The sequence below is a fragment of the Mustela lutreola genome, chromosome 5 (genome assembly GCF_030435805.1).
Source record: "Mustela lutreola isolate mMusLut2 chromosome 5, mMusLut2.pri, whole genome shotgun sequence".
In the NCBI taxonomy this organism is placed as follows: Eukaryota; Metazoa; Chordata; class Mammalia; order Carnivora; family Mustelidae; genus Mustela; species Mustela lutreola.
Genome location: NC_081294.1, coordinates 126,747,056 through 126,761,569, shown reverse-complemented (window position 1 = coordinate 126,761,569; position 14,514 = coordinate 126,747,056). Strand labels below are relative to the sequence as shown.

General features: G+C 36.6%; 1 protein-coding gene across 20 annotated transcripts in view; it reads right to left on the bottom strand.

The window, feature by feature from the left end:
- The window catches only part of PAM (peptidylglycine alpha-amidating monooxygenase), a 155,155-nt gene that overhangs the window by 57,857 nt on the left and 82,784 nt on the right, over nucleotides 1-14,514 (bottom strand). For all 20 annotated transcript variants that reach the window (XM_059175563.1, XM_059175564.1, XM_059175565.1 and 17 more), the window contains exons 7-11: nucleotides 9,795-9,843; nucleotides 8,436-8,503; nucleotides 7,118-7,198; nucleotides 6,753-6,829; nucleotides 6,150-6,253 (exon numbers count right to left, since the gene is read on the bottom strand). In XM_059175563.1, the coding sequence (XP_059031546.1) occupies nucleotides 6,150-6,253; nucleotides 6,753-6,829; nucleotides 7,118-7,198; nucleotides 8,436-8,503; nucleotides 9,795-9,843 (379 nt within the window). The remainder of the gene's footprint in view (nucleotides 1-6,149; nucleotides 6,254-6,752; nucleotides 6,830-7,117; nucleotides 7,199-8,435; nucleotides 8,504-9,794; nucleotides 9,844-14,514) is intronic.

Sequence of the window (14,514 nt, the reverse complement as noted above, 5' to 3'; positions counted from 1 at the left end):
AGAATCCTGTACTGATACTAAGACATCATAAATGGGCCCCTGATATCCTACGTGGCACCTTGGCAAGCAGGAAAGTAAAGAGAGAAACAAAGGAACGGTACAAAGGGACGTCAGTCCTAACCTCTTCTAATGGCTCCCATCTCAATGGGGTAGTGCCCTGCTGCTGAAAGACTCAATTGTTAAAAACAGATTTTAAAACAGTGGGAGGGACATTTCTAAGATACAAGCTCCAAACAACACAAGGTAATGCCTAATAGCTTAACACATGGTTTTGTTCTTCCTCAGTTCACGTGGGCTATCATATATTTCATCTTCTTCACCATCATTAGGAGGGAATTATCTTTTTTTTAAACTAACATATAATGTATTATTAGCCCAGGGGTGCAGGTCTGTGAATTGCCAGGTTTACACACTTCACAGCACTCACCATAGCACATACCCTCCCCAATGACCATAACCCAACCACAGTTCCCTACCCCTTTCCCCCAGCAACCCTCAGTTTGTTTTGTGAAATTAAGAGTTTCTTATGGTTTGTCTCCCTCCTGATCCCATCTTGTTTCATTTATTCCTTTCCTACCCCCAAACCCCCCACGTTGCCTCTCAACTTCCTCATATCAGGGAGATCTTATGATAATTGTCTTTCTCTGATGGACTTATTTAGCTAAGCATAATATAGGAGGGAGTTATCTTGATACACCTCCACAAGACTTTCATTTCCAAGGTAGATTGCGCAAATGAATGTTTCCTTTCTGGTGTTCTGACAATTTTTAGCAAGCCTCTGCTAATAAAAAACAAGCTGCGAAGTGGCTTATTTGCTGTACAAAAATACATCAGTGTTGATTTTTCCAGCAATGTCATGTGGCACTCACTTCCTCTCCATAGCAACAGTAATGACGTGAGCAAGGGAAGGAACAAAAAATATTTTCCAAACAGGGATGTGGTTTCTGTAAGCTTGGAAAATGGAGAGCCCCCGAGAGACCACAGCAATGAATCCCCACCACAGGAAGCTCTGTTCATGCTTTAAAAGTCATTTGGCTTCTCACTCTCTGAATCTGATACCTGTCCGTGTAATTGCCTCTCCTGTGAAAGGCAAGTCGTGAGGTGCAGCCCCAAACAAACACCTGTTCGCTACACACGTCTTCACGTGTCAAAACACCCTCCCTAAGAATTTCATTTTAACCTCACTGGAGTTGGCTGGAAAGCTGTGTGTTATAAAAGAAATGGCTGGTGCCAGAGTAATAAGCCAGAACCCTTCACCATACTGTCCACTCTTTCCCCATTCAAAATGCAGAAAAATGTGTAGATCAAGAGACAGAGATGAGGGAAAAGGAATTTAAGATGTGGCTCTAGCTTAGAAGACCTTGAATCATCGTGTAGAGAGGATAAGCAAAATAATCAAGCAAACTCTTCCAACCAGTGAAAGTAAAAAAAAAAAAAAATTCAGTAAATGTATATAGTAATAATTGAAACTTGCAACTAATCCATGGACAGATCCTTCCTCATTTTACCTGTTTTACCTCATGTCCATGTTCATCTCTAAACACATGACTTTATGAGACAGCATAATCAGCTCACCAATATTCATTTAAGGTACTGACTCTCTGATACAAAATTGAACTGATCAAATCACTTTAAAATCTTTGCTATCACAAAGAAAAATTCATTAAAGACCTGAAGGAAAAGAAAAGATCAGACTTTATGCCTTTCCACTTATCATCGAACTCATAGTTAAGGTGGCTAAGTTTCTCCTACTTGACAGAGAAACAATCACATCTTAAATATGTCAGGACTCAAATCTTAGTATCAGCAAACCAGTTTGCCTATTTTATTCCTCATCCATCTTTCCTTCATTCGAAAGAAAAAAATAAATAAATAAAAGAAGCTCTGACTTTAAATCAAACTGCTTTCTGTATTCCTAAGGGAGAATGTTGACACATCTACCCTTGTTTTCTATAGAGGACAACACACACAATTCAACTCTGTCAATCCAATGATTATTAATATGAGAAAGTATGGAGGGAGGTTGTGTTCACACATTTGCCCTGGTTCTGCTGAATGGCCCTTTCAGCATTTCCTAACGCCAATGTGATTCTCTAAATGATGCCTGCTAGCATCACTTATATTCCAAAATTACAGTGGTGCCTTTCTTTCATCTTCATGCAAAATAAAGTGCTTATGTGATAACTACTTTTTCATATCAGCTCACTCTAAATTTGACAAGCTGTGATGAGCTTGAAAATAGTTAAGCTCTCAATAAATATTTGTTGAGGGAAGGAAGAATGAATAATATATCTTAATAAATGTTTACAACTTGTTATGGTATAGCCTGTTAGCCCCTAATGTATCACACTGCTGAGTCAGGTTAATTTTATGAACTCCGTCTAGGGCATTCCAGAAAAATATTTATATCTATCTGTCTATCTATCTACCTATTTATCATCTATGTTTTAGGAGGGTTTTAATAAAATATATTATTTCATATTATAAAGATATGTAATAGAGATTTAAGAAAGTACTAAATATTGTGAATGAACCTTTTAAAAAAACACAGATCTTGTTGTCTGTGAGGACTGTGTATCAGACCGTGATACTCCCTCCACTTCGATGATTCCCTCATCCCTAGGTCCCTTATGCTCAACAGACGCTGGGCTTAAAAAAACAAAACAAAACAAAAAACAATGATGGGAAATACTGATTTTGGAAAGAAATAGGACACTTTAAAGAAGTTATTTTTCAAAACTCTGAATCGTTTCTTCAGAGCTTTCATGGGGCTTTTAAACTTACACATTAAGGAGTTTCTGTCCATATAATTTTATCTTTACATATAATATACTTTAAAATGTTGACTAAAGTGCTGTGTTTAGTATCTATGAATATTCATTAGACATTCTCATATGTATATGATATAACTGGCTCCAAAGGAAAAATATGACCAACAAAATTGACCAAATATGTAAATATTATCTATCAATTCTCAAGAGTTAATTTAAAATATTAGCAAATTAGCTGACTTAATTAGCTTAATCGGCTGCCTTAATAAAATTCTTTTTTTGGTTGTTTGTTTAAACTTGACTGAACATTTGAAAGGAATTCAGAGAAGTGTCATATGGAATATAAAATATGTAATGCAGACAGGCACAAAATATAGCCTCTCCATTGATTAATGGGTACTATGTTGTTAGTACATACATTGGTGAAATTTTTTTGTTAAAGATTTTATTTATTCATTTGATAGACAGAGATCACAAGTAGGCAGAGAGGCAGGCAGAGAAAGAGAGAAGGAAGCAGGCTCCCTACTGAGCAGAGAGACCGATGCGGGGCTTGATTCCAGGATCCTGGGATCATGAACTGAGCTGAACCTGGGATCATGAACTGAGCTGAAGGCAGAGGCTTTAACCCACTGAGCCACCCAGGCACCCCGACATTGGTGCAAATTTGTCTAAGACATAGTATTCATATTTACAATTTAAAAAGAAATTTAATATACCCAGATAAAAATTACTACCATTTGGTAAATTTCTTTATATGTCTTATCTCAAAATCCACCTAATTTTTAATGGTTGTGTTTTGTGATGCATCCCTGCTGGGAAAAAAAAATCAGTCCCTATGTTTAAAAGGGCTTTTTATTAGTTAAGTATGATTGTTCCACATAAGCAAAATTTTCTCCAGTCTTAAGATTTTTAGCTCAATATAGAGTTAAGCTCGGATTGGGTGAAAAATTACTTGGCTGAACATCTTCTTGGTAGGCCACTGACAGAATTTTCCTGTAAAACCTAGTTTCCAGGTAGCTTCAGAATTAAGAAAATTAAAATCAAGATGCTTGTAGTTCTTCCAAGGCATGGAGGACTATCTGCTGCCCATATGATCTGTGGTAAATTGCGTGTATCTGAGGAGTCTTTTTATGCTCATGTTTCTAACCTGTGCCCAGGGCTGGGGGTGGGGTACATGTTCATGTATGTTCATGTTGGGGGTTTGGCAGGAAGGGAGAAAAGGGAGAGATTTGCAGAGTATCATTTAACAGACTCATAAAACACTAGTTTTCTTTCTTCTTTTTTTTTTTAACTGGTTACATTCTCCACTGTAATTCTATAGCTCCCTGTGGCAGTGGTATCCTGTATTTTATAAAACGGATGCATTGATACTATTACCTTTCTAAAACTAAAATGTATATTAAGTGATACAGGAATATTATGCATTAATATGAGAATTCGTATTCATATTTAAATTTTATTCAAACCTGTCTTATTAGTTTATCATTCTATAGGGGAAAAAAATGCTGCCCTAATATAAATTAAATATTCAGAATATGGACTCATCCAATAACTTAACTTCCTATAATTTCTTTCTATTTCATTTGTATTTCAAAATAGCATTCCCTGTGGCCTACATGAGATTTACAAAAAGAGAGACTGGTACAGTCATTTTAAGGTATTATTTTAAAGCAAGATGCACATTTGTTAAAAGACTGAATCATTCTGAACTCCTGATGAAACAGGCTTCTTCAGATTACTTTGGCCTTTCATCCTGGCATTGTAACAAGTCACTCATTTCTATGTTTGATACTGTCTCATGGAGGATACTCAAAGGATACAATCTGGCCAAAGTTATAACCTCCCAGATTATTTAAACCAAAAATTCTATGTATTCCACACTTGAATTTATACACTAATATGTAGAATGTGTTGAAAGGGATATTTTTCCTATTTAATCTACCTATTCTAAAGGCTATTAAAATTACCAATGGCACTTAAGTAAAGTTGTAGAGGATCTACACTAACATAGAGCGGAAAACAGCTCATCAACACTCTATGACTCATATATTACAAGGCTGGTAAGGCGGCACCTGGCTGGCCCCCTCAGTCAGCAAAGCATGCAACGCTTGATCTTGGGGTTGTGGGTGTGAGATCCATATTTGGTGCAGAGCTCACTTTAAAATCTTTAAAATAATAATAATAATAATAATGACTACTAAGAAGTGAATGTCTCACTCCTTTAAATCTAATCTTGTCTACTTTGTCAAACTTTTTCTTACAGTTAGCATGCAACATCATGATTTTATTGTTTTCCTTATCTCTCCCAAACTTACAAAATTTATTCAAAAGCAAAACTCTTGGAGGTTTCTTGTTTAATAGAACTTGTTAATTTTTTCTTAACTGTCCCATCTTTAGCCTTAACGTTGATGTTTATTAATACAGCAACCCTTTAGAGTGACATAAAAAAATCCTATTCCACTGTCTCAAATGCCTTTTTACTTTCACCGGCTTCAGCAGCTTTTGTTTCCCCTGACAACCAAGAGCTAGTATTGTCATCTTAAGACTCAACCTTAGTACATTTAATATCTATTTTCAGATGCCTACTTCTGTAACCTCTCTTTGATCAAAGATAAATGCCTTAAAACTCCAGCTTCCAGGTGGCATCAGTAAATATTTTATAACCTAATTTAACATGGAAAGAAGGCTCTTGGTTCTTTTTTGACCAAAAAAAAAAAAAAAAAAAAAAAAAAGACACTTTATCTTTCATTTTTAATTCAGGCAAACTTTTTTTGAATGCGTTCACAGTGCTTTGAAAATTTTACTTAGGGTTATAAAATACATGTATTTCAAAGAGCCTCAATAGTTTGAAAACTAGTTAAGGTGGTCTTTTGGAAAAGAGCTGAAAATTATTGTTCCTATTTGGTAGCCTAAACAACTGGGAAAAAAATGAATACACAGAAGTTTTAAGAGACAGGGGAAAAAATCACAGTTCTGAGTAATTAATGGACACCACCAAATGGGGAAGCTATATATTTGCCTAAATTTGAACATAGGACAAAAAGACACTTGAGAAAAAAATTCATAATCAATTATATTTTTCTTTATTAAATGAACCTAAGGAAATAATATATACTCTTGTGGCATCTATAATATATAGAGGTGTGATATTCAGGGTTCTGAATAAATAGGAGGAAAGGAAACATAAAAAAATAAGCACATGTTCTGGAGTTTATCCTAATCACTCAGCTCGAAAATGAGAAACTGCGATATACAGTTTGCTATAATTGTTCATGATAATAAAAAATTGTGCAATTCATTCACAAACATATCTATCACTTATAATCATGCCTTGCCCCAATAAAATATTTTTAAATACTGGAATTTACAAAACCATACCCAATGTGCGTGGATTCTGTCCTTCCTTCACCAGAGAACACACATCTTGCTGCCAATATGTCACCAAAACTCACATCTACTGGGTGCTCCACAGGGTAGAAAGCCTACCAAGAAGATAAACACATTGATTCATTAAAATTGCCAATAAAACCCAGAACTATGTGCTTTGATAACGTGAGGCCTGGATAGAGACGATGAAGACATGAACACACAGACACACAACTCACCAGCATGTTTACAAATGTTAAGAGAAACAGCCAAGCTGGAAGTTGTAAAAAAGGAGGTTATACGCAGTTTGGATAAACAATAAATGTAGATTTAGAGATGTTAGGATTCTAGAGAAATTCACAAGGATTCTATAAGGGTTTCTAAGACTACTATCTGTTGATTACTATTTTTTTTTGGTCTCAAAATTAAACCAGTTTAATTGCTTGGAGGGGTAAGGTGGGGGAGGGAGGGGGTGGCTGGTTTATGGGCATTGGGGAGGGTATGTGCTATGCTGAGTGCTGTGAAGTGTGTAAGACAGATGATTCACAGACCTGTACCCCTGAAACAAATAATACATTATATATTTTAAAAAAAATTAAACCAGTTTCTACACACCTGTGGCAGCTGGGGACTCTGGCGTCCAATCAGTGCCCACTGTCCATTTCTTACTCTGTATCCACTGACTACCTTTCCTGTAATGAACACGAATTACAATCATGTAATGTCATGAAGTATTAGAAAAATAAAAGGCATCATTTGCTTTCCTTTTTCAAAATAAAATCTGAATATTGTCACAACCCAAAATGCTAGGTATTTTAATGAAAAAGATATGATGAAAAAACACACAATTTCAAGGTAGTATGCCAAAATCTTTCATTGAAACAGATTTAAAGTCAAATACAATTTACATTTTACATTTATAGTGTTAGCAAGCGGCAAGTCAAATATTTATAATTTAACCTGTAGGTTAAAGTTCTTACCTAAATGGTGAGTGTGAACTCTATAGGCAAAGACATGCATTGGATACTTTTTGTAATGGCACGAAATGTCAGAATTCACCACTGTTCAAAATGAAAACACAGAAAAAAGGGTCACTATCCAACTGGAAAATAACATTATTTTCATCTAAAAATATATACAGGTTATTCACAAGTGGCTAGGCGGCGGGGTGCGGGGGGGGGGGGGGTTCCTATAAAGTAAACATGCACTCAGGTATGCAGCAGGTGTTAAGGCCTATTATGTGCCAGCCAGTTTACTAAGATGAGTTAATAACCTCTGGCCCTCACATTTAATTTCTTTCATAAACAAAATGCCTAGCGCCAAATAAGATGAAGCGAAAACATAGGCTTCATTTGCTACTTTTTTCTTTTCTTTTTAAGATTTTATTTATTTATTTGACAGAGAGGCAGGCAGAAAAGAGAGGGGGAAAAAAGCGGACTCCGCACGGAGCACAGAGCCCTGTGCGGGGCCCGATTCCAGATCCCTGAGATCATGACCTGAGCGAAGGCAGAGGCTTTAACTGAGACACCCAGGTGCCCCTTCATTTGCTACTTTTATCATGACAATTTATGCAGTTGAAAAAACTTAACAACTGGCTGCAAACACTTAAGATAACTACATTGACAATACCTGTTGAGAAGGAACCACTTCATTTACTTCTCTTTCAGTCGAAAACACTGTAGTTACTCAATAAATGTGTCTTTGATAGTAAAAATGAGACCATACTTGTCAATAACTTTACAAGAATCCCAGTAAAAACAAAGGAGTAATATTTAACATGGCATCTTCATCAGATGATTAGATACACTGCTAAATAATATTACACTTACTCTAATAGCTTTTTGTAAGTTTAGAAGAATCAGCTATTATTATCTCCATTTTACAAATAGGGAATTAAGCCCAGCATCTAAGTTCAAAGACTGAGCTGGTCTTGGGTTTGCTAGCCTCTTGACTTTGAAACTGATATTCTCTACAGTAGTTAATGTCACAGTACATGATGAGATTCGTCTTTGGCATCTAAAGGATGGATGACTGATTTGTAAAATACTCAAGATTTATTTTTGTATTTACATAACCTATTACCTACCTATGAGCCTCAGTCCTTAGCATGTCGTAAAAGAATGGATATAATAAACTACTGGCTTGGAATAGTAGAGAAATCTATTTAGAATCTAAGGATAATAAAGAACTGGTTTAGTTTTCAGGGCAATAGATCATTTCAAAATTTTATTTAAAAATACTGTAAATCCATTCATATAGGTTAAGTAAAGATAATGGTAAATACTAAAAGATAATTACCTTTCTCTCCCGGTGGAATAACAGTGTAAACAGACATCATAAGGTACATGCCAGCAATGAGAGGCTGTCTGCAGGAAACAGTAACATTTATATCAACTATCTGAAAGATCAAAACTATGGCCTTAGAAAAATAAGATATACTTTAATACACTGAACTATAATATATGATTCATATGAAAATGAAAACAATACAGAAAAAAGAGGTAGGATATATGTTTTTTTTATTTAAATAACTTATTTTTTTGGACAAATAGCTAAAAATATTTATTGCCATAAATAATGTGGAAGGCAGTCTCTAATGGCTCCCGTGATGGTTAAGTGTCTCTGTCCACTATCTAAAGCATAGACCCCAGTAGTTTGGTCAAACATTGGGAGGTATTTTTTAGTTGTGACCAATATTTAAATTACTGACTTGGACTAAAGCAGATTACCATTCACAGTGTGGGTGGGTCTCTTAAGAGTAAAGCCTGAGGTCCCAGGAAGAGGAAAGAATTCTGCCTCCAGACTGCGTTGGACTCAAAACTCCACACTGACTCCTGCCAGAATTTCCAGCCTGCCTTGTAGACTGCAGACTTGCCAGACCCCACAACTGTGTAAGCCAATTCCTTGAAGTAAATCTCTCTCTTTCTATCCCTTTGTGTGTGCGTGCATGCGTGTGTACATTCTATTGGTTCAGTTTCTCCAGAGAATTCTGGCTGATACAGCTCTCAGTAATTCCTAGCTCTGACATTCATGCCCTTGTCTAATCTTCTTCCCTTGGGCATGGGCTGGGCATAGTAACTGGACCTCGGGGTTGGTTATTCTTAAAAAAGAATAAGACAAAGCAATTTCACTTTTTTTTTCCCCCATAGGAGTCAGAGTATGAAGATTTGTGGCAACCCTTTTCTTCACCCATCAGATTTCTATATTCTTCACTAACTTCTGACATCAGGCTACAAGGCTGTGGTTTCCATCTTGCTTTTTCTTGCTGGCTGTGACGGAAGCCAATCACCACCATACTGTAAGCTGCCCTGTTTAGAGTCCACAAGGCAAGAAATGAAGGAGTCCTCCAGACAACAACCAACAAGGAACTGAATCCTGTCCATAGCTGTGTGAGTGATCTTGGAAGTGGCTCCCACCCCAGCGGAGCCCGGAGATGTTTCTGAAACCCTGGCTGAGCCCTTGATTGCAGCCTTTGTGTGAGTGAGACCAGCCACTGTCCCCGGCTAAGCTTGTGCCCAGAATATTTGTTGTTTTAAGCCACTAAGTTTAGGGTAATTTGTTATATAACAATAGACAATGAATACAGTGGATTTCCCACTTTCAGGTTCTCAAAGATCTTAAAGCTGTCACTTAGGTAGGGTAACTAGAAATACTTACGGCAGGCGTGTGAGGTGTAAAGACACACCAGAACAGTCTTTGTGATTATCTGAAAACACATGCAGACAAAGTACACACCTTAAATATGAAAATGTGAGAAGCAGATTTCAAACTACTAAATTTTACATGATTATAACTCAGTCCTAACACAAACTATGTTTTTGTTTGTATGGTGCTTTATAGTCTACAGAGTATTTTCTTATTCATGAATATATTTAATCTCCAGTGCATCAACGACAGCAACAACAAAGCTATCATTTCGAGCAGCCTGTGGTTTTTTTCTTGACTCCTCAAACTGACGAGTTACCTGCTTTCCCATAGCCGTACTAGATACTAGTCATAGCTCACAGAAGAAAGTTGTTGCTACTCTATGAATGATCTACACTGTTGAAACATCCAGGAAAGCTGATTAACTGGTTTGTTCCATGCTGGCTCCGAACAACTAGCTTCTCTACTTTTCAAAAATGGAAGTAGTTCATAATTTGACCATTCTAGATAGGACCATGTCTAGCATCTGTAATGTCTTTGATATATGTACAGGGATCACCTTGTTTGGTTTCTAGGCTTTGCCCATTCCTATCTTCTCAATAGAAACCTGATGGCAACATTCACCTCAACTTCAGTGGAAAGCCTCCCAATTTTTGCCAAAGACGCTTCAGAGACCTCTTACGAATCCTCTTCCTTATTCCTTTGCCTTCCCCAAGTAGAAAGAAGGTAAAAACTTAAATTACCCATCCAAATTTTTATCTTGTTGAACTTGCTGACCCTTCACCACAGAGACCATGAAGAGTAACTCAGAGACCATGAAGAGTAACTCATACTTACTCATTCCTTCTATTTCTGTGTATGCTAAATTTTTTGTACTTCACACTTATATTCTAAGTATTTATAAAACATCATATCTCAATTTTTTAAAAAGATTTTATTGATTTATTTGACAGAGATCATAAGCAGGCAGAGAGGCAGGCAGAAAGAGAGGGGGAAGCAGGCTCCCTGCTGAGCAGAGAGCCCGATGCGGGGCTCAATCCCAGGACCCTGGGATCATGACCTGAGCTAAAGGCAGAGGCTTTAACCCACTGAGCCACCCAGGTGTCCCTCATATCTCAATTTTGAGAGTTTATTTTATTATAAATAACTAGTGTGTTTGTGCATGATGAACATATGTATCCTTGAAATCAAAAAGTGAACTATGCGAATAAATAGCAGCAGATGAATGGTTTTAAGGAAATTTTCTTTCAGCTGTAATTCTTATGAGAAAAACAAAGGTAGCTTTATACAGTAATATAAAATAACAGATAAACCAAGTAACAAGATACAGATTTTGATTTACCAGACCTAAGATTTAGAATGTATAACAAATCACATTTAGTGCTCTGAAAATAAAACACAAAGGAAATTTCTCAATTTAGTATTAAGCTTGGTTTTAACAGTGATAGTACAGAAATAAGTGGAATGATAAACATTTTATATTTCATCAGGTTTTTAAAAAAATATTTTATTTATTTGTTTGACAGAGGTCACAAGTAGGCAGAGAGGCAGAGAGAGAGAGAGGAAGCAGGCTCCCCACCGAGCAGAGAGCCTAACGCGGGGCTCGATCCCAGGACCCCAAGATCACGACCTGAGCCGAAGGCAGAGGCTTTAACCCACTGAGCCACCCAGGCGCCCCAATCAGGTTGTTTTTTGTCATTTTAGCATTTTAGGAAGGGATCTTTATCCAATATCCTAAATCAAATTCCAGTGTGGTGCTATTTTCCTAGTAATTTCCAGTGAGTTGGGACACCTGCATGACACAGTTGGTTAAGTGTCTGACTTTTGATTTTGGCTCAGTTTGTGATCTCAGGGTTGTCATCTCAGAATCATGATCTCAGAGTTGTGAGATTGAGCCCCACCTCTGACTCCACATTCAGTGATGGGCAGTCAGCGTGGACGTGGAGTCTGCTTGAGATTTCTCTCTCCTTCTGCCTCTCCCACTTATGGGTGTACTCTCTCTAGCTCAGATAAATAAATAAATCTTTAAGAAAATGAAATAAAGTCTTAAGCGGGTTTTAAAGAGATGAGAAAATAATAATAACAAAAACAATACAAATTTATCTTAATTTTTGTATATGCTTTTAAATATAGAAAGGATAATTGAGCTGAAGGCAGAGGCTTTAACCCACTGAGCCACCCAGGCACCTCCACTGGAAGATTTTAAACAAAGTGACAGGATTATAGAAGGTGTTTATCTGGCACAGCACCTGGCACTTACAGATTACTAATTTACTGGATGTTAGGCTTTGTAATCTTTTATTTTAATTCACAATAAACCAGGAGAAAGTTTCTTCCCCCATACAATGTCTGTCCAAGCGAAAGGGCCAATGTGCAATGAGAATTGCTTCTTGGTTTTACATTACATCTTTGCATTGGAAGAACCAAATGAATCTCATTTTGACATTCATTTTGGCTAATATTCTTAAGCATGACTTTAAAAAAATTAAATGGGAACAATTAATAGATGAATTAACATGTTTCATAAACTACTAAAGAAATGTATCATAAAAGATGAAATATCACCAAATTTAGAGTAGCAGGAATGTTACTAATAGTAACATGCCAGCTATCACCCATGACAATGCCTCCTCCTACCTAATGTTCCTGAGTACAATGGTATCAATTGAGTGGCTTTCTACTCAGATTAAATCTCAAAAATAGGTCAGAAACTTATGTATGTTAGTAAATATGTCAAAATCTAATTTGAAGACTTCTTTTTAATAACCACACTTAGCAAAGTTTTCTCCAAATTAAATAACAGCCCTTGCTATGTAAATATTATATATTTGCTTCACTCTAGAGGGTTTTTTATTTTTATTTTTTTTAAGATATTATTTATTTATTTGACACATAGAGAGATCTCACAAGTAGGCAGAGAGGCAGGCAGAGAGAGAGAGAGAGGGAAGCAGGCTCCCTGCTGAGCTAAAAGCCCAATGTGGGGTTTGATCCCAAGACCCTGAGATCATGACCTGAGCTGAAGGCAGAGGCTTTAACCCCCTGAGCCACCCAGGCGCCCCTTCACTCTAGAGTTTTAAAAAGTGAGTCAGTCTCACCACTCACCCCATTGTAAAGACATAGCACAGGTTCTCCTTTGATCCCACGTTTATCAACTACATGCTATATCCTATAAAAAAAGTTGAGAATACCACACAATAATAGCTAAACCACTAAAAACTCATTTTAAGTTTTTATGAGATGATCAACACATTCTGGAAAAAAATATACTAAACTTCTGACTTAGGTATTACAATGATTTTAGGGAAGTCATTATAGGAATTTTAGACTCTCTATAGGTTTTTTTCTTATGTAATGTTAATCTTATATGGGTAGAGGGCTGGTGAATACGCATACAAGAATCCAAAGTAAAGGGGCACCTGGGTGGCTCAGTGGGTTAAGCCTCTGCCTTCAGCCCAGGTCATGATCTCAGGGTCCTGGGATTGAGCCCCGCATCAGGCTCTCCACTCAGTGGGGAGCCTGCTTCGCTCTCTCTGCCTGCTGCTCTGCCTACTTGTGATCTCTCTCCCTCTGTCAAATAAATAAATAAAATATTTTTTTACAAAAAGGAATCCAAAGTAAAAATGATGTCTGTTTTGTAAAAAGCTCAAAAAATTAAAAAAAAAATATGTAGAATGGATATTAGTTACAAGATCACTTAAAAACCACACTAGATAGAATTTCTGCGTCACTGCTGAAGGAATTTGTTTACATCAACTTTATCTGGTCAATTTGATCCACTGAATCAGCATGAAGTGAGGCATTTCTAAAAATTGTGCTGTGTGAGTATGTGGGTATGTGTGTAAGCATGCAGATATGATGCCTTAAATTATGGATAATATTTCAGATTATCATCACCATTTAATCACGGGATAACTCTGTGACTTTAAGAAATTCTGTTGGTAATCGATACACATTCTAACAATGACATTTTAAGCTGAACACAATTCTAGAAGTTATTGCCAAGTAAAGACAATACTTATAAAGCACATATATGCATTTTAGACATTATTAGAGTCAATTGTTCCACATATATTATTTCAAAGTCAAATTTTATTACTGTAAATGTTTGTGATCTCTTTTAGTACTACTTTTCACAGTTTGACCTGAAGAGCCCATGTGCCTGTATATACACATAGTGAGAAGCCCCAGAGAGAGCAACCTGAACTCCCTCAAACAAGGTGGGCCGGGGGCCTGGAGGGCTACTGGATCCACTGATACTCTTCTAGCATGTGGCAACTTTGGAGAGAAGCCTGTTTTAACCTAGTGTCTGGTATGAAGATTATGACCTTCTAACTCCCAGTGTGATCCTTGCCACAATGATGCATTATTATTTACATAACCTCTATTCTGGTCTTACTTCACATGAACTCAGAAACTTCAACTAGTTTTGCACATTTTACTGATGATTTTCAGTGTGCTCTGACTTTGTCTGCCCTTCTACTGTAACACAGTGCTTTAGCCACAAGATACAAAGCAAGGATACAAGTTACAAGATACAAGTAAGGATTGACTCATTTCAATTTACTCGGCTCTATATGAATCTGTCTCTAACACACATTGTCATAAAAATGAATGACAACTTAGAAGGTTTATTATCATTAAAAATACACGTCAATGCCTCTGCTAATATTTTGTCACATAAAACAAAAAAAAATGAAATCAGGACTGAGATAGTTAAGAAATGTATAGAAAA